The sequence below is a fragment of the Tasmannia lanceolata genome, unplaced genomic scaffold (assembly GCF_043159265.1).
Source record: "Tasmannia lanceolata isolate RefF3 unplaced genomic scaffold, GAP_Taslan_0.1 ptg000024l, whole genome shotgun sequence".
In the NCBI taxonomy this organism is placed as follows: domain Eukaryota; kingdom Viridiplantae; phylum Streptophyta; class Magnoliopsida; order Canellales; family Winteraceae; genus Tasmannia; species Tasmannia lanceolata.
Window position 1 is genome coordinate 10869039 of NW_027518701.1, and position 23620 is coordinate 10892658.

At 40.4% G+C, this 23620-nt stretch overlaps 1 protein-coding gene across 1 annotated transcript in view; it reads left to right on the forward strand.

The window, feature by feature from the left end:
• LOC143857148 (acyl-CoA hydrolase 2-like) overlaps nt 1-19981 on the forward strand; it is a 117999-nt gene extending 98018 nt beyond the window's left edge. The window contains exons 12-17 of the mRNA XM_077367468.1: nt 3232-3336; nt 3475-3531; nt 12330-12431; nt 19413-19461; nt 19549-19617; nt 19708-19981. Of these exons, the coding sequence (XP_077223583.1) occupies nt 3232-3336; nt 3475-3531; nt 12330-12431; nt 19413-19461; nt 19549-19617; nt 19708-19785 (460 nt within the window). The 3' untranslated portion in view covers nt 19786-19981. The remainder of the gene's footprint in view (nt 1-3231; nt 3337-3474; nt 3532-12329; nt 12432-19412; nt 19462-19548; nt 19618-19707) is intronic.
• Nucleotides 19982-23620: the final 3639 nt, after the last annotated feature.

The window sequence follows — 23620 nt, forward strand, 5'->3', positions numbered from 1 at the left end:
AAGACTCAGTCATTGAGTCCATTTTGTAGTTCCCATACTGCTTTGATCTAGTTTTATTTTGAATGGTACTCAGTGCAATTGTTTTTTCTTGCATATTTTTATGTTCCTTATGTGAGGTGTTCCCAACTCTAATTGCTGTCTCCTTATTTTTATAATTCCCACTCACTGCAGGGCATATTATTCATCTATGACTTGACATTATTTTATAATATTCATAATAAGCCTGATAAATTGAAAAGCCTGTTGAGTCTGTTTTGCATTTTGAGAACCGATCGAATCTAAAACTGATTATTGGACTCAAAAATATGTTTAATGTGGGATGAAATACAGGTGTGACAACCCAAGAGGGGGGTTGAATTGGTCAATTAAAAATATTAGGCTTAATTAAGGGAGATTAAAAATTAATCCATTTAATTAAGCACTAATTAGTCTAACCCTTGTTCAAATAGGCATGTTAATAAACGCTAGGGTTTAGACTTTCTAATCATGCACATTTAACTAACTCTTGTTCAAATAGATATTATAATGCCTAGGGATTAAACATTTCAATCAAGTGTATTTACTAACCTTTGGTCAATCAAAATCACAAATACAAGCTAGGTTAGAGATTACCATTCACCACACGTGCAAGAGAAGGAAAGGAAGAGAGAGAGACAATGAACACAAGATTTATAGTGGTTCGGTCTAGCACAAGACCTACTCCACTCTTCACGTCCACGCGTGAGTTCCGCTATCTCGATCCTCCTTTAAGGCCGGATCAATAAGCCATTACATGACCAAGCTTTTTCATTCTCAAGGGCCAAAGCGAAGCCCATCTGCATGAAGCCTTCGGCTAGAGGACACACCCTCATATGTCGTCTTCACCTTTCTTAACTGGCCGAAGAGGAGACCCTCGTCTTCACGATTCTTAACGGGCTGAAGAGAAGACCCTCAATGAAGTACAAAGAAAAAATTGAAAAACACGCAATGCCTCTTAATAGGCAGATTACAACTTTGTAAGCTCACATTCACTCCAAGAAAATAAAAATGTAAAGCCCCATGGAGTGACTCTTGATAAGATGTAGAAATGGAAGATCGAAGAGGTTTTTGCTTTTGAAATAAAATGTTGAAGCTCAAAGAGAAATGGGATTTGATCTTTCTCAAAATGTTCAAAAGCTTGTAGAGATAGGTTTTAATCAAGTATATATAGTGTATTTGAAAATATGACCATTTGGGGGTAAAACCGTAAAAAACTGGGTTGAAAAAGTCAACCTGCAAAAGCCCCAACAACTAGCTTGCTCGACCGCGGCGGTCGACCGGCCCCAATGGCAGTCGTCCGGCGAGGTCAACCTGTCCCCTCAAAAAATTTGGCTCAAAAATCTATCTACGGTCGACCGACCCACGGCGGTCGCCCGCCCAAACCCATGACGGATTGTTCTGTTTGAAACAGACACATATCCGCGGTCGCCCAGATTGACCCGGTCAACCGGCCCGATAAATTTCGAGATGTCCTGGAATTCTAGGTACCATCCTGCGGTCGCTCGGTATAGCCCTGTCGACCGACCCTGTATAAAATTCCATTTTTATTTTAAAAGTTCAGGGGCTTTTGGACCATGGTCTTTGGGCTTAAGTCCTAGGTTTTCAAACACATTTTTGGGTGTGTGTATTGTTTTCAAAGATGTGAAAAGTTAAGTATGAAAACCATTTGAAAACCTTTTGAAAGTGCATTTAAACATAAAATCAAAAGGACTCCAAATACATTCTAAAAATGAATACCATGAGTCTTCTTGGAATGTGTCGGGTGAACATCTTGACCTTGGCTTGGCTCTTGTGACTTGTCCTCCAATCTTCAATGCATGTTGAGGTACATGAGGAGTCACCATGGCATTTTCAACTCTAAGCTCCTTCTTGACACTTGCTTAGGGAACTTGTGGGATCTTCATGTTGAGCTTCTTGACTTAATCATCTCCAAATGAGGATGACTCCAATGTAGGTGCAAGCTCTTGGTTCCTTTGCTCCTTGATCCACAAGCTATGTGTTGAGAAGAGTTGTGTAATGGCGATTATGACATGAAATTACTGTATATAACACAACACCTCAAAGCAACACATCATTCCATAAATGCTAATCAATTTAGTTTGCTAGCATCAAAACAAGAAGGTAAGGTGAATGATTAACCCATGGGAACCCTTGGGTTTACATGGGACCTGTTTATTTTGAATTTTGAGAGTCGATTGTGAGTCCAAAACTGGTTATTGGACTCAAATATACATATAATTTTGAGCCCAATAACGGTTCTTGAAATCCAAAGGGCGTTCTTGTTGGTGAGTAAGATCATGAAATTCCATTGTTAGGCATGGGTCAGGCTGGATCAGGCTATGGGTTTCATAAATTTTAATGGTCACGCATGTCAGCTTTCTGATGGAGAAGACACAGGCATGCCTAACACATTTATTAATGTTCCCCTTTGGAATTTTGTAAGATGAAATTCGATTCTCGAAGACATAGGCTCCGACTTAACTAGTGAAATTAACGTTTGTTCGGCAACCATTCTCCCCCTGATTTTTTAGGTACAGTGAATGAGAGAAACAGGAAAAACCAGAAGATGAAGGTCAGCAACCTGGATCCCCCTGATTTTTTTTTCATTGTGCAATTGAAGTTTCTACTGAGATTTTTTGTTTATTTTTAAACTACAGTTTACGAGGTTGTCTCAGTTGGGATTCGAGATAGCCCCTTAAGTTCTTGGATATACTCAGGGTATATTGGTTTGCAAAACTGATAAATTCCACAACGAAATATAGGTTTTCATGTGGATTAGAGGCCCTATAAATAGTCTAGTTTAGGCGGGCAACTCCTCATGCTTCCATGTGGATTACAGATCTGAACTGTTGTTAATATTTGGATATGCTTACATTGCACAGATCCTCTGAAACTCACTTATCCTTTTTGGTTGGTTTACATTCTAGACTACTTGCAGGCTGAGTATAAAATCTGAATAAATTTATGGTCATGCTGGAGCATATGTGGGGCTTTCTTTCATGGCATGTTTTATATCCGTTACCATTTGACATAATTATGTGGATATTTTAGATAGACTATCTCCTCCGGGAAGTATCTTGTAGTTGTCCACCATGTTTTGCTGGTTGTAAATAAGGTGTTCTTATCCCGATCACATATTGAACTGCCTAATATAATGATATGTTCCAATTTGTTGTGATTCTAATGAGGTCTAACAATTGGATGGCCACACAGGGATTATCGGAAGAGGGTGGCTAGAGCAGAATTTATACCGTGGCCTACAGAAATAAGGTTTTGTGATCAAAGCAACTCTGTGAGACAATATTACTCTCATCCAAGGTAGATATACTTCCTTGCTTTATTTTATCCCTTGAATGGATTCTTTATTCATTTCTCAATAGTGACCCTTCATTGGAGCTCGAACATTCTTTTCTCATGTACTGTGTTTTCCTTAGTGATAGTTGAATTTTGTTGCAGTATGAAGTACTGGTTTAGAGCTAGAGGAAAGCTTTCAGATGACCCAGCTTTGCATAGGTAAGTTGCTAACTTCATGTATTTTCATATTCGTATATTATTTTTTCACTAGCCTCAATGCTTTTTATATGGAGTTGGTATTTTATAATGGGCCACTTGTACTTATATTCGTTGCTTCTTTCTGCCCCCATTTAAATGTAGATATATTTGTTGAGAGAAGAGAAGAGAATGAGAAGAAGAGAGTGAGTCAGGGATAGCTCCCCCTCACTTATGTATTTATATAAAGGTTTAAAGAGTACAATGACCAAAGTGCCCTTAGGCGCATATATACTTCTAAGTTCTAACACCCCCTCAAGATGGAAAGTATATATCATGCGTTCTTAGCTTTGTACATATATCATTTAGCATAGGTTTACTCAAAGACTTGATAAAAAATCAGCTAACTGATCCACAGATCGAGTGAAGGTAGTGCATATCTCGCCCTTTTGGTTTCTCTGGTATATAAAATGACAGTCCACCTCTATATGCTTGGTTCTCTCGTGAAAGATAGGATTGGTAGCAATGTGAATAACAGCCGTATTGTCTCAATATAGCTGAGCTGGGGATGAGGAAGAGAAACCAATCTCATATAGGAGAGAGCGCAACCAGATAAACTCTCCACTCGTATGTGACATGGCTCGATATTCTGTTTCTGCACTCGATTTGGCTACTACGTCTTGTTTCTTACTTTGCCATGACACTAAGTTATCCTAACAGAGGTATAATGTGGATCTCCTATCTATTGGTGACCCTGCCCAATCTGCATCACAAAATACTTCTAACTTCTCATGCCCATGTTTCTTGAATAATAATCATTTCCTTGTAGTACCTTTCAAGTACTTGATAATCAGAAGAACCGCTGCCCAGTGAGAAGTATGTGGTGAGCTCATAAACCGGCTGACTACCCCCTACAACAAATGAGATATCTAGACGAGTGACTCTGAGGTATTTAAGTTTGCCAACCAACCTCCTGTGCTTGCTAGGATCATCTAACAACTCCCCCTCATCTGGAAGAAGTTTTACATTCAGGTCCATTGGCAAGGCAACATGTTTCACCCCAAGAGAGCATGTCTTACCTAATAAGTCCAATAAATACTTTCTTTGTGAAAGGGAAAGACTAATGCGATAATAGGCTACCTCAATCCTATCTCAGGCGACCCATATCCTTAGTGGAGAACTCTTTCTACAGGAAAGTCTTCAACTTCTGCATGCCCATTGAATCACTCCCTGTAATGATAATATCATCCACATACACTATGAGAAGAACATGTGCAGCATCAGACTGATGGCTAAAGATGGAGTGATCAGCCGCACACTGTTTCATCTAAATCTGATAATAGCATCACTGAATCTCCCAGTCCATGCTCTAGGACATTGTTTGAGACCATATAATGATTTGTGAAGTCTACAAACGGAGGACATCCCCCGTTGAGAAACATACCCAGGAGGTTGCTCCATATAAACCTCCTCAGTTAGGTGTCCATGTAGAAAGGCATTTTTGACATCAAGCTGATATAAAGGCTACCCTCGGTTGATGGCTAATGAAATCAACACTCGAACAGAGGGAATTTTGGCAGTTGGGAAGAATGTCTCAGTATAGTCAACACCGAATGTCTGTGTATAACCCTTGGCAACCAAGCATGCCTTAAGGTGTTCAACTGTCCCATCTGGCAAATATTTGATTGCTAATACCCAACGACAGCCCCGGGGCTGAGAACCTCGAGGTAGAGGGACCAAATCCTAATTATGATTGGCATGAAGAGTGGCCATCGCAAGATCCGTAGCAGCACACCATTCTGAATGTGTAAGGCCCTCGGGCACAGACTTCGGTAAAGAAATAGAAGACAGGGAAGACACACAACAACGAAATAGAGGAGTGAGGTGATCATAAGAGACAGTTTGAAATAGGATGTGCAATAAAACGGGAACGAGTACGGGAAGCAATAGGAGAGTCTATAGTCATATCTGGTGAGGGAAGAAGAGGTACTTGAGATGGAGGATTCGGTATCTTCGGCTGAGAAGACGACACCTTGGGTGTAGGGTGGGGGCATCGGGCCGCGATCGCCGCTGATAGACCCTCATAGGAGCTGGAGGGGCTGAATTCACCTGCACTAGAGAGGAAGGGGGCACAATAGGATATGGTAGAATAGGAAGAGGGAGAGGAACCTGAGAGTCGAGTACAATATGACTGCTCTTAGCAGTAGTAAAGAAAGAGCCAGACTGAAAGAAGATGACATCGCCGGAAACAAATAAGTGCCAAAGCTGAGGGCTATAACAACGATAACCCTTCATGGTGCGAGATCAGCCCTGAAAGGCACATCTCTTCGTCCGAGGATCTAACTTATCGAGGCCGGGAGAGAGGTTGTGGACAAAGAAAACACAACCAAAGACCTGTGGAGTGAGGGGAAATGGATCATGTTGAGGATGTAAGACGGAGAAATGAGATTTTCCGTCAAATACGGAGGAGGGAAATCTATTATCTAGGAAACATGAGGTAAGGATGGCATCTCTCCAGTAGGCTTTAGGGATCTACATCTGAAAGAGAAGAGTGTTGGCCATATCAAGTAAATATCTCAATTTCCTCTCAGCTACACCATTTTGTTGAAAGGTGTAAAAATAAGAGGACCGATGCATGATGCCATGAGTAGATACTAAGTTCTGGAAGGCATTAGATGTAGAAAAGTACTACCTAGCATTATCAGTGCGCGCACATTTAAGAGTGCAATTATATTGATTAGTAATCTTTACATAAAAGTTGCAAAAAGCATGAAAGAGTTCAGAGTGGTCTTTAAGTAAAAATAGCCATGTCATACGGGAAAAGTCATCAACAAAAATGATAAAATATCAATACCCAAAAAGGGACATAGTCCTCAAGTGACCCCATACACCTGAATGTACCAATTCAAAAGGACTTGTGACCCGACTAACAACTCTGGAGGGAAAAAACACGATGGTGCTTCCCAAGGTCACAGGACTCGTACTGAAAAGATTGAGTGGGACTAAAAACAATGGATGTCTACTAAAGTCACTGCAGTGAGGGATGACCAGGGTGACAATGACACTGATAGGCATCGACTGAAGTATGCAAAATGGCAGGTGAGGGTGTACAATCAAGACGATAAAGCCCATCCACCTCATGACCCGAACCAATCGGCTTCCCAACCGAGAGATCCTAAAATAGAGAATAAGAAGGAAAATAAGAGTCAAAATAATTAAGATATTTGGTAAGTTGGCTGACATAAACTAAATTAAAAGGAGACTTAGGAACACAAAGTACTGAGGACAAGGTAAGTCCATAATGAGTGGAAATAGTACTAATACCATAAATGGGAGTAGCGGTCCCATCAGCCAGAGTAATAGAAGGAGAGACATAATGAAACGGCTGAAATGAACAAAGTGAAGCAGAATTACCCGTCATGTGGTTGGATGCCCCAAAATAATCATTCAGGAGCTAAAGGTGGTGAGAAGAGAGGCAGGTGAACTATCTTGATGTGCAAAACCCGTAGTAGGAAGCCGTGTGAGCACAGATGCGCTGAACCTCCTCAAAGTCGGCCCTGGAGACGACAAAAGTATCTCCAGGTGCTGCTGCTGGGTTGGCAAAGGATGGTGCAGATGCATCAGGTAGACTAGCGGCAATGATATGAGCAGCACGGTGTGGACGGAGCTCAGGATGCGGCATATCAAGTATCCAAATGATTTCCAACCACCTGACAGTGAGTGCAATAAGGGCAGCCACACCCACCAGTACCACGGCCACCACCTAAATCTCAGCCACTTCCACGGCCTCTACGACCACTACCACGGCCAAAGGTACCACCGCCGCAGCTAGAACGATGACCACTACTATATGCAGCGACCGCAGAACCATCGACTAACACAGCAGGAGTGTAACCACTCTAAATACACTGCTGAGCACACGAGGGAGGGAATGGAACCGTAGTCAACAATCTGCCGTCTGAGACGCAGAAAGTCAGGGCCAAGGCATCAAGGAAGTGAACAACGCGGAGCTACTTCCATTGTTAGGCAAGAGTGGCCAGATCAGCTGTGAGGGGCATAAATACATCGAGCTACTAACAATGGGAAACAAACTGACTGTAGAATGCAGCGAGGGGTATTGCCACGTTGGTGCTGCATCAACTCCGAGTATGGGTGCAGATACGTGTGAGGTTTTTAACGACAAAACATAGACAGTTGTATGATCCTAGATAGCGTTGGAGGTCTTAAGGAACATCATCGTGCCCGCAACGTGATGTTTCATGCTCTGCCATAAGAGGGTACGAATGAGGGCATCGTCCACCCGCCTTCGAGCATATGAGGAATCCGTAGACAAGGGAGGACCACGCTCAATGAAATCAACCTTACATCTAGCTAGGAGATAGGTCTCAACTGCCATACGCCGATTGAGATAGTTGGATCCTTCGAGTCTTTCCGAAGTCATCTGTGGGTAAGAGTGCTCCACAAAGGGTGAATAACTGGAAGGAGCGGAAGGTGGAGCAGTGGTGCTGAGTGGTGCTGACAGGGGGAATCCATAATGACAACAGGATCCGTCAGGACAACAATAAACTGAACTCACAACCACGGCAATGACAGACAATAGTAGAGGGAAGGAAGATCAAACAATGGGCCCAAGCAACATACCGCGGCTCCGAAGAAGGCTCATAGCTGAAGAAGACATAAGATGTCTAGCAAGAATGACGATGGAAACCATCAAGGTAAAGTGGGGCCGCGTAAGAGGAAGAATAAGTGTGGCGAAGATGATTTAGACTATTGATGAAAGGAGAGAGAGACTAAAGATTCAAGACAAAGAGAGGAGAGTGTAGGAGTAGGGCTTCATTAGGTAACCCCTTAAAGGGTAAGATGAGGGAGTTAGAGAAGAAGGGGGCACAAGTGTCCCTTGAAAAAGGAGGTTAGGGCTGAGAGGAGAGAGACTATTAGGGTTTAGAAGAGAGAGGAATAGGGTTTATAGGAGAGGAGGTGGAGGTGGAGGTGGAGGTGGAGGGAGGGTGGTGGAGGTCGGGCAGAGGTGGAGGGTGGTGAGACGGGGTCACGAGGGGGGGGGGGGGGGGGAGGTGTCGGGGATGGGAGGGTTTGCTGGAATGGGAGGCAGAGGGTTGTTGGACGGGTGCTGGGCGAGGGTCGTGAGGGTTAAGGGCAAGCACGATGGCAAGGGTTGAGGGGGTCGTGAGGGTGAGGGAGGCTGGTGAAGGTTGAGGGTGAGGGATGGCTAGGGCTAGGGCTAGGGTTAGGAGAAGAAGGAGAAAAGGGAAGGAGAGAACAATGGTCGTCCCTAGGGGTCAAAATCTGAGGGCTTTGATACCATGTTGAGAGAGAAGAGAAGGGAGGAGAATGAGAAGAGAGTTAGGGATAGCTCCCCCTCACTTATGTACTTATATAAAGGTGAAAAGAGTACTAGGACCAAAGCGACCTTAGGCACATTTTTTTTTTTGGAAAGATGACAAATTTGTATTAATATTCCAATCATATTTACATAAGTGCGGGACCAGGAGTCCCCAACTAGTTACAACGTAAGATGACTTAGGGAATTACCCCAAGCCTCCAAAACTTGTCTATTCTGTAACATTCCAGAAAAAACCTATTCCACTACCTACCTCGTAGACCATCCGAACCATTTAGCATATGTAAAAATATTCTTTTTCCAGATATCTTTGTGAAATCGGGAAGATATTGTCGCCTAAGAGGTGCATTTTTCTAACTCCCCCAAAAGGTGCTGGATTTGAAAATCCGGCATGTCTATGATGGGGTTCTCCGGTTCCATTTCCAGAAAGGTGGGGCTCTTCCGATTGGCAATCCTCTCCTCCACCAGTCGAATACCCACTAACGTATTTGCTTCCCAACGATGCTTCCTGAAGTTCTTCTCCTCGTTTAGGATATAAACGAAAAGGGTGCTTGTACAACGGCGAGTGGGTGTCCTGTACGTTGTCTAACCCAGAAACACGAAGGAATGTCCATGGACAGTCCTAAGCCTCTTTCTTAAACAATTTCCACTGCTTCTTGAGGAGATCTTTCGTAATCTCCTTATGGGTTGGGTCATTCTTAGAAGCATCTCCTCATCGTAAACCATCGCCTTCATCCTACCGAGAATCCTTTGCAAAACAAAGATCTCCATGAAGGTCTTCCTCTTCTACCCTCCAGAACAAGAGGGGAGACAGGATGAGCCTTGTTGCGCGTCGCTTTGTTGATCCATTGCTGGGTCGGGCGTTGTTCAAGAGATGGCCTAAATCTAAATAACCTAAGGGAACCCAATTATCTCCCCAAGCCCCTTTATAAGAGATTCACCACCTGGTTATAGGCAATGAACAGTGACTAATCTTCTGATCCCCTAGAATACGTATAACTAATTCCCTCCTAAATAAAGTATTTATATGGCCGTCGCGATCCTACCTCCGAACCCAATAGGAAAAGAACTTTCCAACTATCTTTAAAGTAGTATTGGAAATCTAATAAAGACTATTCTCAGAACACGAGGTATATTTGGTGGTATTAACCTAAACCTAGATGATACCTATCCTTCCACCCCAAATTGCGATTGTTAATCATTCATTGAGAGCAGCTCCTTTTCCACAAAACCCAAAAAACGCATCAAGAGTCCTTTGTCTACACGCTTACGGCACCTTTTATCCAATAGCCCTCTTTGAGCACAAAAAAATCCAGGAAACCCCCGCCCCACCTAGGGAGCTGAAACAATTGCCCCCCCCCCCCCCCCCACTCCTCTGCTCTCTAGCGTATCATATACGTAGGCTAGAGGGGCCACCTATCGCTCATCCATAGGCAGAAACTATCGTGGGTAAAAGAAGGGAAGGATTGTGATAAATTGAGCTCCAACCAAGATGTTTCCCCTTCGACCCAGCTAGTATAGGTTCAGAGAATCTTTTCAGCTTTCTTGTGAAATTTTTCCTTGAGAGAAACTTCTTTGAGCTCTAAGTTTCAATCCAGAAGAAGTCCTGCCAGGAATCCAAGGTTTGAGATATTCCAAAGTTGTCCTAACTTTTGCAATTTTACCAGTTGAGGTCTTTAGAACCGCCTGCCCACAATTACTTTTAGGGGCAGAAGGGTCATTCCTCTTAGAACCTGTCCTAGTAGGTAAAGGACGAATTTGACCAAAATTCATGTTTACAGATCCCAAGGCACATACAGCAGGCGCACTCTTGGGGAATGTACCCTGCACAAAATCGCCAATTGATTCTGATTGATTGGATTCGAAATTAAAATTTGAATTTAGCAGAGTGGGACCCAAATGGTCGCCGGAGGAACGACTCTAGAACTCCGAGGTAGTTGGGAGGCACTCAACAGGTGACATCAGCAGACCAGGAGCTATCCCGGCAGCTTCTTGGATTTCTATTCCTATGGGATAGTGGTGGTCTAAGATCCGGATATTAACATGGGAACCAAGTAGCGACCATCGGGGGGTTAAGATTTTGACCGATGCAAAGCTCATACATTGGCTGTGATTCCCTTCCATGTTCACTTCCAGAACCTTACCAAGGAGATTCCCTAGTGCTTCCACCGTTGAAATGGCCCATGCGTGTAGAGGAATACCATAAAAATTGACCTAGAGGGCTTCCGCACCCTGGGCATAAACCCTACGCCAGACAGATAGAGAAAGTAATTTATTTCCCCACGCCTCAACTCCCTTGGATAGGATCTTTGAAGCCTGCTCCTCTGTTTCGAACATAAATAGAACTTCGTTCGACGCCAGGCTGCAAGGACAAGGGAGGGATGGGGTGTCCCAGAAACCTTTTGCCCAAACCCACAGGTCCTCTAAGGTCCCATTTTTATCCTTTGTCCTCCCAATCAACCAGGATTTAAGGGTATTCATTCGCACTTCCACTTACCGGAAATAGATAGTGTTGCAACCCCTCCCTCAGTATGAGGAGAGGTTGTCCCGAAGTCAGGCCATCGGTTACCCTCGTCACTGTTAATCAATGGTGGGCTGTTGTATTAACAGAGGTCGCCACTTCTTAGGAATTTTTTCCTTTCTGACACCAGTCCCCCAACCAAGGGCTTTTCCTCTTCTCCTTTTCTTCCTTCCTTTACTCGCCAGATCTTACCCTTGTCATGGTAACCATCCTTCCGAGAGGACCTGCAAATTGTTAAAATTGCAATCCCTCCTCAAGCACATATATACTTCTAACAATATTGAAGAGGGACTTTTAAACCATTGATTTTATTTTCCTTTGATTGCCAATTTTAATAAGTGTGTGTGATTGTTTACATGGTTACGTTGTCAGTTGGAGTACTGGGTTCCTCAAGACTTATGGCTCAAGAATGACAAGCACACAATTGTAGTGGCATGGCACAGGTGCCATTCATGGCATTTAGTTTTCTTAAATGAAGCGTTGATTATAAATGAAAGTTTTGTAAAATAGAAAGGTTGGAATTGGTAAGAAAACAGCATCCTTGAAAAGATAGAGTTAATTTGGTGACATGAATTAGAATAATCAACACAAATAAATTGCTAGGTAAAACCTTTAATTATAGTTTGATTGTTTCCTGAAACATAAAAGAAGAATAGTCTATGCTTTTATTTTTTATTTCAGTTTTATCAAAAGACCAAAAATTAAAATAACATGTATTAAAGAAACAAAGCATTTCTTAATGTGTTTTGCGGTGCCAATTACAAGGGCACAATGAAGGAAAATCATATGGGTGAAAATGATAGAAATTATGATTTGGTTTCTTGTATTTGCATATCTCTTACTTCAGAAAATAGACTACATGTGTGTTATTGGATAATAATCATATATTTCATAATTCAGAACTTTTAATGTGCCTGGTTTTCTGGAATGGCTGTGCAACAGGTGTGTGGTAGCATATGCTTCAGATCTTATATTCCTAAGAGCAACCCTGAATCCTCACCGCAAAATGGGTTTGAAGACAGCATCACTCAGTCTTGATCACTCGTATATCTCAATACCTTATCTCCTTTAAGTGTACAATAAAATCTATTTAAGCTAATCTGAAGAGAACATGAACATTTAGATTTGAATAGTATGTTACTATACTTGAATGTGGCTATTTTTCTTCTGCTTGTGATTATATTCAATTATTTAAGGGTGATGTAACAATCTGTGTTATATACATGGTTTTAAATTTCGGCCGAAATACCGAAATTTTGGTTTCTGTTGGGACCGAAACCTAAATCCACAAAACCCAAAATTTCAGATTGTCTCCGCAATTTCGGCTGAAATTTTGGATTAAAAATTAAATTAATTTTTTTTTCCCGAATTTACACCTAAACCAAAATTTATAACCATGGTTATATACGTGTGTATGTGTGTGGTGTGTGTGCAGGAAGATCTACTTCTAAAATAGATTATTCAGCTCATTTGTACACTTATTTTATTGTTGATGCTGAAATGGTCTTGAAAGTTCATTAAAAAATGGCCCTTTTTTCTTTATCCTTTAATTTTCATGTGAGCATATGCACGTTGGAAGTTAATCAAAAAACTATCATGCGCATTCTGCTAGTTTTAGTCTTCTTATCTTTCTTTAATATTTTCAGTTATTATGCTACTACCAAGAACAAGGTCTTTCTTGATTGCACAAACAAAGGAAAACTAATTGTTGGAAATCTTAAGTTTGGTAACTGCCAATACCAAATGAAAGAGAAGGAGATCAATAGATAAACAATACTAATTATGAATTCAAATTAATATTAAAAAGGAATCCACCAATGCTTCACTCTACTATGAGCTTTGAAGAGCTTACAAGTTTCAAATGTATTGCCCAATTTAAAACAAAAGGTTTTAAATTTTGGTTTCGGTCACCAGAGAACAGAACATTTTGGCTTCGGTTGACAATTTCTTTGGAAACCCTATAGAATCATGGAAATTTGTAGATACAGAAACAAATGATAGAATTTTAAGATAAAATTTAATGAAATGCTAGAATACGCACACATGCACAGTTGGAAACTATCACATAAGCAAGACAATCATCCACAATGTTTATCAACTTCGAACGACTAGTGACATGGGTTGTCATGCATGTCTGATAGTTCAATACATACTAAAGTTCACATGCTATTCATATAAATATAATAATGTAACACATATTGATATGTAATATATTTATGGTTTTGGTTTCAGCATCGTTTCGGTGAGGATGTTAACAGAAAAATTTTGGTCTTTTCATGTCCGTTTCAGTGAAAATTTAAAATCATGGTTAAAACTCCATACCCCCACCCTTCACCTATACATACACACACACATATTCCTATAAATATATATATATATATATGAGAAATTTACATTAAAGACAAAAGAAATAAGTTAACTATACATTTATATACAGGTAATTTACTTTAAAGAGAAGAAATAACGCCTACTACAAGTGTGGGAAATAATAAAACAATTTTTTTCAAAATACCATTGAAGACTCAAACCTAAAAATGAAGGTGGACTCATGGAGACCACATAAATGAAGAAAAAGAGCGAGTGAAGGAGGCTTCCACTTTTTGATTTGACTACTCATATTGGACTTCCCAAACATTTCGCAAAAAAAAATCCTTCCCTATCTTTTTTTTCCAATAGTGCCCCTACTTTTTCTTTACGTCAAATTTATAAATGCCACCCTGCTAGGGTGTCATTATCAGGGTCTTCAAATGTATCATTATTCCTTGCTTGGAGGGAACTCGTCCTTGAGTTCAGCGGTTCATAACGATGATAGTTAAAAATTTCAGCAATGTTGTAAACATTTGAAGTTTTTTTTTTTTCTTTTGATGACATAGGGTATCCCCACCCCAATTTTTAGGTTGGGACTATTCCCTACGGACGCGAGCAATCACCCATAAACCACGAGAATCAGGTAAGCCCGGAGGGATTCGAACTCGCGTCAATGGGGAGCATACCCATGACTTTAAGCCAAAGAGTCACACCCGTACGAGTTGAAAACATTTGACGTTTCCACCAACGTTGAAGACATGTGAAGTTTCCGCCCCGTTTGATAATTCAATTTTTTAAGCATTGTATTTGATCTTCCTCAAAATCTTTCTTGGTCCCATCTTCTTGAGCTTTAGCTCTTTGAAGGAACCATTATGGGATCGTTTCTTTCGTAGGTATACCATAACTTCCTCTCCTTCATTGAAGGACTTGTGTCAGGCAATTTTCATCATTCTTGGCTTTGTACTTGGCCTCGTAGTTACTGGGTGGGAAATGACTTCAGGAAGCAAAATGTGAAACGGAAACGGGAAATGCAGGGAGCAGAAACAACTGATTATGCTGGAGGCTCCATCCTAGGGTTGACCACAAACAACTGATTATGCACAAGGGATGATGATGATGAGATTAGAAACATCCTTCTTTCATTTTTCTCACAAACAAATTGAACTTCTCTTATATGGTTTGATAAACACAAAGTAGAAACATAAATATCTAGTTTTGGAATAGCTCTAATACTATGATGCTAGATGGAATCAATGCAAGAAAATAAGACAGGAATAGAATAGACAAGAAGAGATGAAAGAGAAGAGTTTATGATGAAAAGCATGGGGAAATGAGCGAGAGCCTTTGCTATATACAAAGAATAACTTATGACAAATGAGGGGAAACACAGAAACGAAAGGAAATAGTCTATCTCAATATTGTACAACTAAATATACATGGACATGTAAAATACATCACGACATGGAGCAGCCAACTACTATTTTGTGTGAAATTAATCGTCACATTTTTGTAGGTTAGCTGCTACTCACTTTCAATTTTGTGCCCATTGTTTAACTGGATAGTGTTCTCTGTGGTAGCCGTGAGGTTATGGACTCTGTTGTCAATCTGATGTGATCCAACAATCTTAGTCATTAGATTTGGCTATTATTTTTCTTTAATGTAGGATTATTTTTAGAGTTAATGACATTTATTTAACCTAAATGTGGTGTATGTCTACATCAACATATTACCTCCCACATGACCTAGGGCCCACACATCAGTACCCCTTAAGTAACATGAAGAAAGTAAATACAAATTTTCTATTTTTAGTAATTATGAACTTTCTATTTTTAGTAAAGATGGGCGTACTTTTTTAGAAAGTGCAGACTTTTTATTTTTAGTAAATAAGAACAGTGTCTAAAGACCACCCAACCCAAGTTGCAGCCCTAAATACGAACAGCTCCTAGACATAAGGTATTCTCCACCTTTTCATCTCTCCCTTTCACCTCTCCTCCGTTACTTCTCTTTTTCTCCCTTCTTATATCCTACATTCATTTTTCTTCCCTTTCCACTCCACCCTTCCTGATTGGATTTATAAACTCCTTCCTTTTCTCCCCTTATCTATGTCTTCCTTGATCCCCTTTCCCCTTTTCTTGATCTTGGTCCTTTTTCTCTCTTTCCCTCCTTCTAGCTTTCTCTCTTTCTCCTCTCAACCATTACCTGCAATGGAGGATCAAGGCACGAATCCTGATAGGGGTGCAACTCTGGTCGGATCGGGTCTAATTTTTTAAAGGAAAACCCGAGATTCGTAGACCAGACCCTACGCAAGATAGTTTCTCAGGTCGGATCGGGTTGGGTCAGATTTTCATTTTTTTGTGTAGGATAGTGACTAATTTTCAAAAAAAAAAAAAAATTTAAGATTGTAGGCGGGGGGGGGGGGGGGAGGGAAACAAATCTTCACACCAAAAATCTCTAAATTTGTGTCATCAAGTGTATAAATTTAAGGACTCTATATTTTCACATAACAGTCATGATCATCTCAATGAAAACAATTGTATCAATATATTGGAAATACTTTTCTATTTTATTCTATTTAAGAAAGTCACAGTACGCCCATATGATTCGAGTTGGGTTTCGGGTTCTTTTTCTTTGAACCCGGCCCTACGCAAGATTGAGTCGGGTTTTCCAATTTAAAACCCGACCCTGCTCAGGACCCATGATTTCTAAACCCTACCCATGTTTTTTTCGGGTCGGGTCGGGTCGGGTCGATGCTGGTAGGGTAAAACCCGACCCAAGTTGCAGCCCTAAATCCTGGCATGCCACTCCCAGATGCAGTTCAGTTTCTATTCATCTTAGCAGCTTACCCTTATATTTCCTACATTCCTAAACCTTTTCAATCAGGTTTACACCTTTATTTTTCCTAGTTATCCCTTCTCGTATCACCCTACACTGACCACATCATCCACCAACAGTCTTTTACCTCAACTAAAATGTTGATTGGGCCATAGTTATCATAGATCTGATTTTGTAACACCTTATTGGGGGTTTGTTTATTTTTATGTGAGCCGGTTGTTTTGTATATGGACTTGATATATGAAATCTACATTGGGCTAAATTAATTTATATTTGATGAATGAACTCTAAAGTTTAAAATTTCTATGAATACCCTAGCTGGATTTGATTATTATGCTTCGTTTACTTTAACCTATTTGATTATGATGCATTGTTTAACCTGTTTTGAGAATAGATGTTATTATTGATCTATGCCCCATTTTATGCTGCTAAATTCTTAGAATGCCGGTTCCTTCCCTTAGGGTTTGGAATCCCATCCCCTGCCCAGTGGGATCCGATGGTGGAAAGAATTGAGAGAAACCAGGCTACATGGAAGAGGAGATACATTTCATTTGGGGGCAGAATCACTCTAATACAAGCGGCGTTGTCTAATATGCTGGTCTACTTTATGTCCCTTTATAAGATTCCGGTAAAAGTTGCACTGCGAATCAAACAAATTCAGAGGAATTTTCTTTGGGATGGAGGTGGCAAAGCAAAAAAGTTGAGACATCTGGTTAAGTGGGAGAAGGTGACTCAATCTAAATGGAGCGGGGGTATTGGGATAGGTAAAATTAGATTGCGAAATAAATCGCTTCTTGGTAAATGGTTATGGAGATATGGGCTAGAAAGAGCAGCACTGTGGCACCGAGTAGTTGGGGCAAAATACGGATCCGAATGGGGGGATTGGAATAGTAAAAAACCAGCAGGAGGGAAAGGATCGGGAGCATGGAAGTCCATATGTTTCATCAAGGATGAGTTTGATCGCGAAATCAGGTATAAAGTGTGCACCGGTATGAATGTGAGATTTTGGCTAGACCTCTCGTGTGGAAAATCTCTACTTGGTGCGGAATTCTCGAGATTATTCTGAATTGCTGTCAATCCGGATGCAACAGTGTCAGACTACCTGGTGCTCGAAGGTCAATTAGGTAGGGGTTTCTGGGATGTAAGATTACCAAGGAATCTGAAGGAGGAGATTCTCGACCTACAAAGGCTCCTCTCTTTACTGGAGTCGAAGTATTGCACCCAGTTTAAGGAGGATGAGAGGATATGGCTGCCGACAGCTAATGGTGACTTTATAGCTAAATCGTTTATGACCCCTCAGGTCAAAGGACATGTAAAGGGTCCTGTTAGGTAGAATAGCTCAACTGTCTCCTGTCCACAAGCTATTCTATTGTGATCTTGTTCAGTACGCAATCTCATTGTCGTACCCATTCTATCTTGCTTAAGGTCCACTACCCGAGTGATTGAGATAAGTCACTCCACAACTCGTGCATCTTTGCAAGATAGATGTTAGTTGTATAAAGAAAGAGGTGTCCAACCTCAACCCTAACTAGGAAATATTATGGTTTGCAAAGAACCGGAATCCCATATCTCCTTGCTCCCTATGATCTGTGAATCCATCTAATTGATAGCCAATCATCATCACCAATCGGTCGCATATGGAAATCTTTAGCACCTCCAAGGGTGGTTGCGTTCGGATGGACGGTTGTTCATCGGAAACTAAATACTTGTGATCATTTAAAGAGGAGACATTTTAGCTTGGCCAGCTTGTGCGTTCTCTATACACAACATGAGGAATCACTGGATCATCTTTTGTCACATTGCCCATATTCATACCATTTATGGGTAAAAGCCTTGGGGACCTTTGGTATGTCCTGGGTATGCCCACAAACAATCAGTTCTTTGATTCTTGGCTAGCAAGCTGGCCTCTTTGGAGACATTAGTAAAGCTTTATGGCTGACTTTTCCCTATGCTATAATTTGGAATGTGTGTTAGAAAAGAAATAGAAGAATATTTGTGGAAAAAAGTAGAACTTGTGGTCCCGTAGCAGCAGATATTAAAACCGAACTAATTTCATGGACAAAAGTCAAGAAACATTTTACCTATGGGATTGATGATCTTGTAAGGAACTGGTGGGCCGTCATTTGGGACAGGGCAATCAGAACCAAACCCAAACCAAAATGGGTCCCTCCACCACCGGGGTGGCTGAAATTTAATTTCGACGTGTGCTCATTGGGTAACCCGGGGAAAGCTGGTATAGGAGGAGTGTTAAAAAACTCTTCTTCTTCAATAGTCGTTATTTTTTCTTGGCCGGCTGGTATTTGCGATGCTAATGAGGTGGAAATCAGAGCTCTTCTATTTGGATTGCGATGGGCCTTTGAGAATAATCAACGACCCTTAATTGTCGAAGGGGATTCTACCAATGCAGTGTGCTGGGCATCTAGCTCATCCAAGGGACCTTGGAGGTTACATGATCAAGTTGCTGAAATATTGGATCTGATGAGAGCGCTCGACCCGAGGATCGAGCATCGTAGACGATTGACGAATGAAGTTGCAGATAATTTGGCAAAGGCTGGAGCACAAAGGGAGGAAATGGAAGTAATAGCCGTTCTGTGACCAAATGCTTTTAGATGGAAAGTTTGAAGTGTTAGGGCTACTATAGCCCCACTCTTATATATTACCCTTGTACTGACCTTGGGTATGCCCGGGTCCCCCTTAACATGTCTACGAACCCTAGGTTTGCACTAATTTGGTGTAAGAGCCTAGGGTTTCATCACAATCCTTGCTTACCTACCAAAACAAATGACTGATCACTTTTTGTATATGTTCCAGTAAAAAATAGTTCCTATCCGGGTTAAACTTGTGTACAAAATAATATATCCACTCCTTTTTTGCTTTATGTTTCAGGATGTGGTTTCACAGGCCCGTCAGAGCTGATGAGTGGTTGTTATTTGTGGTAGGTATCATGTAATCTCTTGTTGAACACTTGAGATTTCTCATCCATGGTTTCTTAGACTCTAATTTCATATCCTTGGTTTTACAGATCGAAAGCCCATCTGCCAGTAATGCTCGCGGGTTCTGTTCTGGCCGCATGTTTAACAGAAAGGGAGAGGTATGAATCACTCAACACCTTAGTTCTTTCTTCTCTGTTTTTCCATGCCAAAATTTATGATGGGAATCATTTTTCTCTGTTGATGAGCAGCTTATTGTATCGTTGACTCAAGAGGGTGTAATCAGGAAGGCTAAAACACAAAATCATGAACTGAAATCGAAGCTCTAAATTTGGTAAATATGTAAGGATTTCAATATTCCTGAATAAACTCTAAACTTTGTGGTCATTGTTATCACCCACTTGGTTAGTTATAACTGTAATCGAACCCTTTATTTAATATGAAAAAGTAAGATAAGAAAGGCTTCTGAGTAGTCTATGGACTTGTGGATTGAAAGGAATAAAAGGATTTTGGAGACTTTTTCTATGCCTTGTAGGTAGATCACTGATATTCAAGTTAGCATATTTCAATAGGCCAATTGAAGTAAAGTATTTTGGGACTTCCAATTGATTGTTCCGGGATAAATATTCACCTGAAAAAGATAAGCAAATCAGTAGAAAATAAGGCTGTTCTTCTTTAACCCTTCTTGGCAGCACTTCTGTGCATTTTCTGTTGCGAACAAAAAGAAATGGGAATGACATTCGGTAAATCCGAACCGTTATGCCCATTTCTCCGATTTCAAAATCTCGAGCGGTATTTGGCTTCGATTTGCACTAAATTCTCGGAACTAATTACAGTGAAAGGTATTACTGAAAGGTAGTTTTTACCCTATTAATCCTTGTGAGGTAGCTGGTGTTAAGGAATTTCTTCTCTCTCTCTCTCTCTTTTGTTGATTGCCGTCTCTAGAGTTAAAGCGAACTTGAAATAGATGGGAGTACAAATGATGATTTGCAAAATCATTTGAAGAATACCATGATGTTATTCAAAACCCAAAGGAATTGCCACCCCACCATTCTCACAACTATCATATTCCATTGAAGTTTGGAGCACAGCTTGTCAATTTGAGACCCTATGCTTACCTACACTTGAAGAATGAGATTGAAATATTAGTTCAAAAAATGCTGGAGACCGGAGTTGTTTCCCAAGCAATAATCCATTTCTCCACCCATATTTTAATGGTGCGAAAGGTCATATTCCAAAGGGTGTATATTGATTATAGGTCACTATTTAAAGTTACCGTAAACGAAAATGACTTTCATGTACCTACCATTGATGAATTATATGGGAGCAAGATTTTTTCAAAATTGGATTGAGATCCAGATACCATCAAATACGTGTTCAGGAATATGATATTCCTATGCATTTAGGGCATGTTCGGCCACACTTCTCATTCTCGCCTAAAGAATTGGGCAGAAACGGAGTGATGAGAAATTTTAGAAACGGTTATTTATCGCTTCGAGGAATCCTATTTTTTAGTCAAAGAAGTAGCAGAAATTTTGAAAATGGACATTAGCGGGTCACGCAGCCCAACATGATTTTTGAGATTTTTTTGGCTTTCGTCATTCTCCACCTCTAAAAAAGGGCGAAATCCCATAAAAGAATAGTTGCTGAACACGCCCTTGGTATTCATGAAAGGTATTATGAATTTTTAGTTTTGTCCTCTGGACTAATTCTCCTACAATATTTCAAAGCCTTATGAAAGAGGTTTTTCGTGACCAGTTAAACAAATTTATCCTAGTGTTCTTTGATGATATAAATATACAGTAATGATTTGACCAATCGCCTAATTTATTTAAAAACTAATGTGAACAGTTTGTGGTTCTATGTGGCACTATCAACTGCCACATAAACATTCAAAATTTGCATTGTTTGGACACATTGAATATTTGGGCCTGATCATTTTGTGAAGAAGTAGCGGCTGACCTCAATTAAATTTGTGCCATTGTAGAATGGCCACATCCGGACAGTCTGAAATCACCACTCAGTTTTTTGGGTTAAACAGGATATTATAGGAAATTTGTAAAAGGCTACAGTCAAGTCAGTAAACCACTTACTGCACTCATATGCAAGGATCAGTTCCTGGAATGAGGAAGCAGAACTCGCATTGGAGAAGCTTAAGGATGCTATGTCATCCACCCCCATAATGGCTTTATCAATTTTTTCTCGGCCATTTGTTCTAGAATGTGACACTTCCATAGCAGAAATTCAAGGTGCGTTGATGCAAGATGGACAACTCTTTGCATTTTCTAGTAAGGTCCTAACCGATCGACACTCTGTCACTCTCCACAAATTAGCCTGAGATGCTCGCCATTTTTCATATGTTGGTCAACTGATGTCACAATTTGTTGGTTAGGAAAATGCAAATAAAGACGAACCATCACTATCTAAGAGTAGTGGGGAGGCTGAAGTACTCAACAAAAAATGGGCAGCCAACTTCATGGGTTATGATTACGAAATCTTATATCAAATGGGGAACGAGACCCTTGGAGCTGATGGGCCATCATGAGAGTTTGGTTTTCCCTAAAATTTTGTTTTCCCGAAATTGGGTAAAACCCGAAACTTGGTCGAAATTTGGTTTTCCCTAAAACTTCTTTTGGAAAATCCCAAAAAATCTGAAATTTTAATATTCTCCAAAAATTTCGGCGAAATTACCGAAAGTTCAGAAATTTCAATAATTTCACCCGAAATTTTTGGACGGGTTAAAATATCACTAATTTGGTTTCGTCTGATTTGGCCGGGAATTTCAAAATTTCAACTGAAAGTTTGGTTACGGTGAGGACCGAAATGCATTACGAAACCGAATTTTACAAACCTTGTCAACAACTAATCTGGAATGTGTAAAATAAAGAGAGGGATGCCATTCTTAAAACGACGGGTATGAATATCATTACAAATGAAACTTTTTAAAGTGTTTTGTCCGCCACTTCATTTTGAGTACACGGGCAAAGAAAACACATTAGAAAGGAGTAGAATTTCAAGGTGTTTTCCAAAATTTTCATTGCATTTGAATCAACATGTTTTTTGAATGATTTTTTTATTTTCCCACATTTTCTCGTTTGAATTTGGGAGCAGTCTTTGTACTTCTTTCTACTCTTTTCATTCATTGATACGGAAATTAGGGTTTTTCTTTTTTCATGATTTGTTTTTTCATTTTCTTTAGATATCAGCCATTTGAAATGCGTCTGTAAGAGTGCGTGGAGAAAATGAAATTTTTTGAATCTAAATTCAATCTTGAATAATAATTGTTCGATGATATGGTATCTTTTTGTTAGTTGTTTTCTACCGTGCCACACACAGGCGTGTGAATGTGGGGATTGAGTGTAGAAAACAAGGATCAAAGCCCGAAACTTTGATACCACCTGTTTTCACACTAATATCACAATCACAGCAAGAACCAAAATCCACTCACACAAAAACCACACAAAAACCACACAAAGGAAGAGAGAGAAGAATAGGTGTGTGTGTATATATATATATATATATATATATATATAGAGGAAAGTGAAGCTACACCACCGGTGTAGCTAACTTAGCTACACCGCCGGCTTAAAAACAATGTGGGCCCATTGTATTTTAAGCCGGCGGTGTAGCTAAGTTAGCTACACCGGTGGTGTAGCTTCACTTTCCTCATATATATATATATATATATATATATATATATATATGAGAGAACGGTTTCTACACACTACTCTAGATAAGTTATCTACATAGTCCTAACCCTGCCATTTGTGGAGGGAAAAACTGGGCAGAACCAATGTCTGTCCATTTTCCCCTCCAACTTTGATTGGGTTAGGATGATCCTATAGGGCTAATATTTGGCACACACCCTATCCATGGAAGAACCTTCCAAATGAATACTTTGGATCTCCCAAAAAATGTAGCCCCCACTATGTTTTTTGCAGCCATGCACAGATAGCACACAAACCATTTCCTATATATATATATAGAGGAATAAGATTGTGCGGTCGACCGCACCTAAGCTTAGGTGCGGTCGAGGGCCCAAACACATGGGTCCCACATTTTTTGTGTTGATCAAAACCATTCATTTGCAACGCCCCATCATAAATAGGGTGTGTACAAAAAATCAGGTCCATTGGATCATCCTAACCCCTCCAAAAGTCGAGG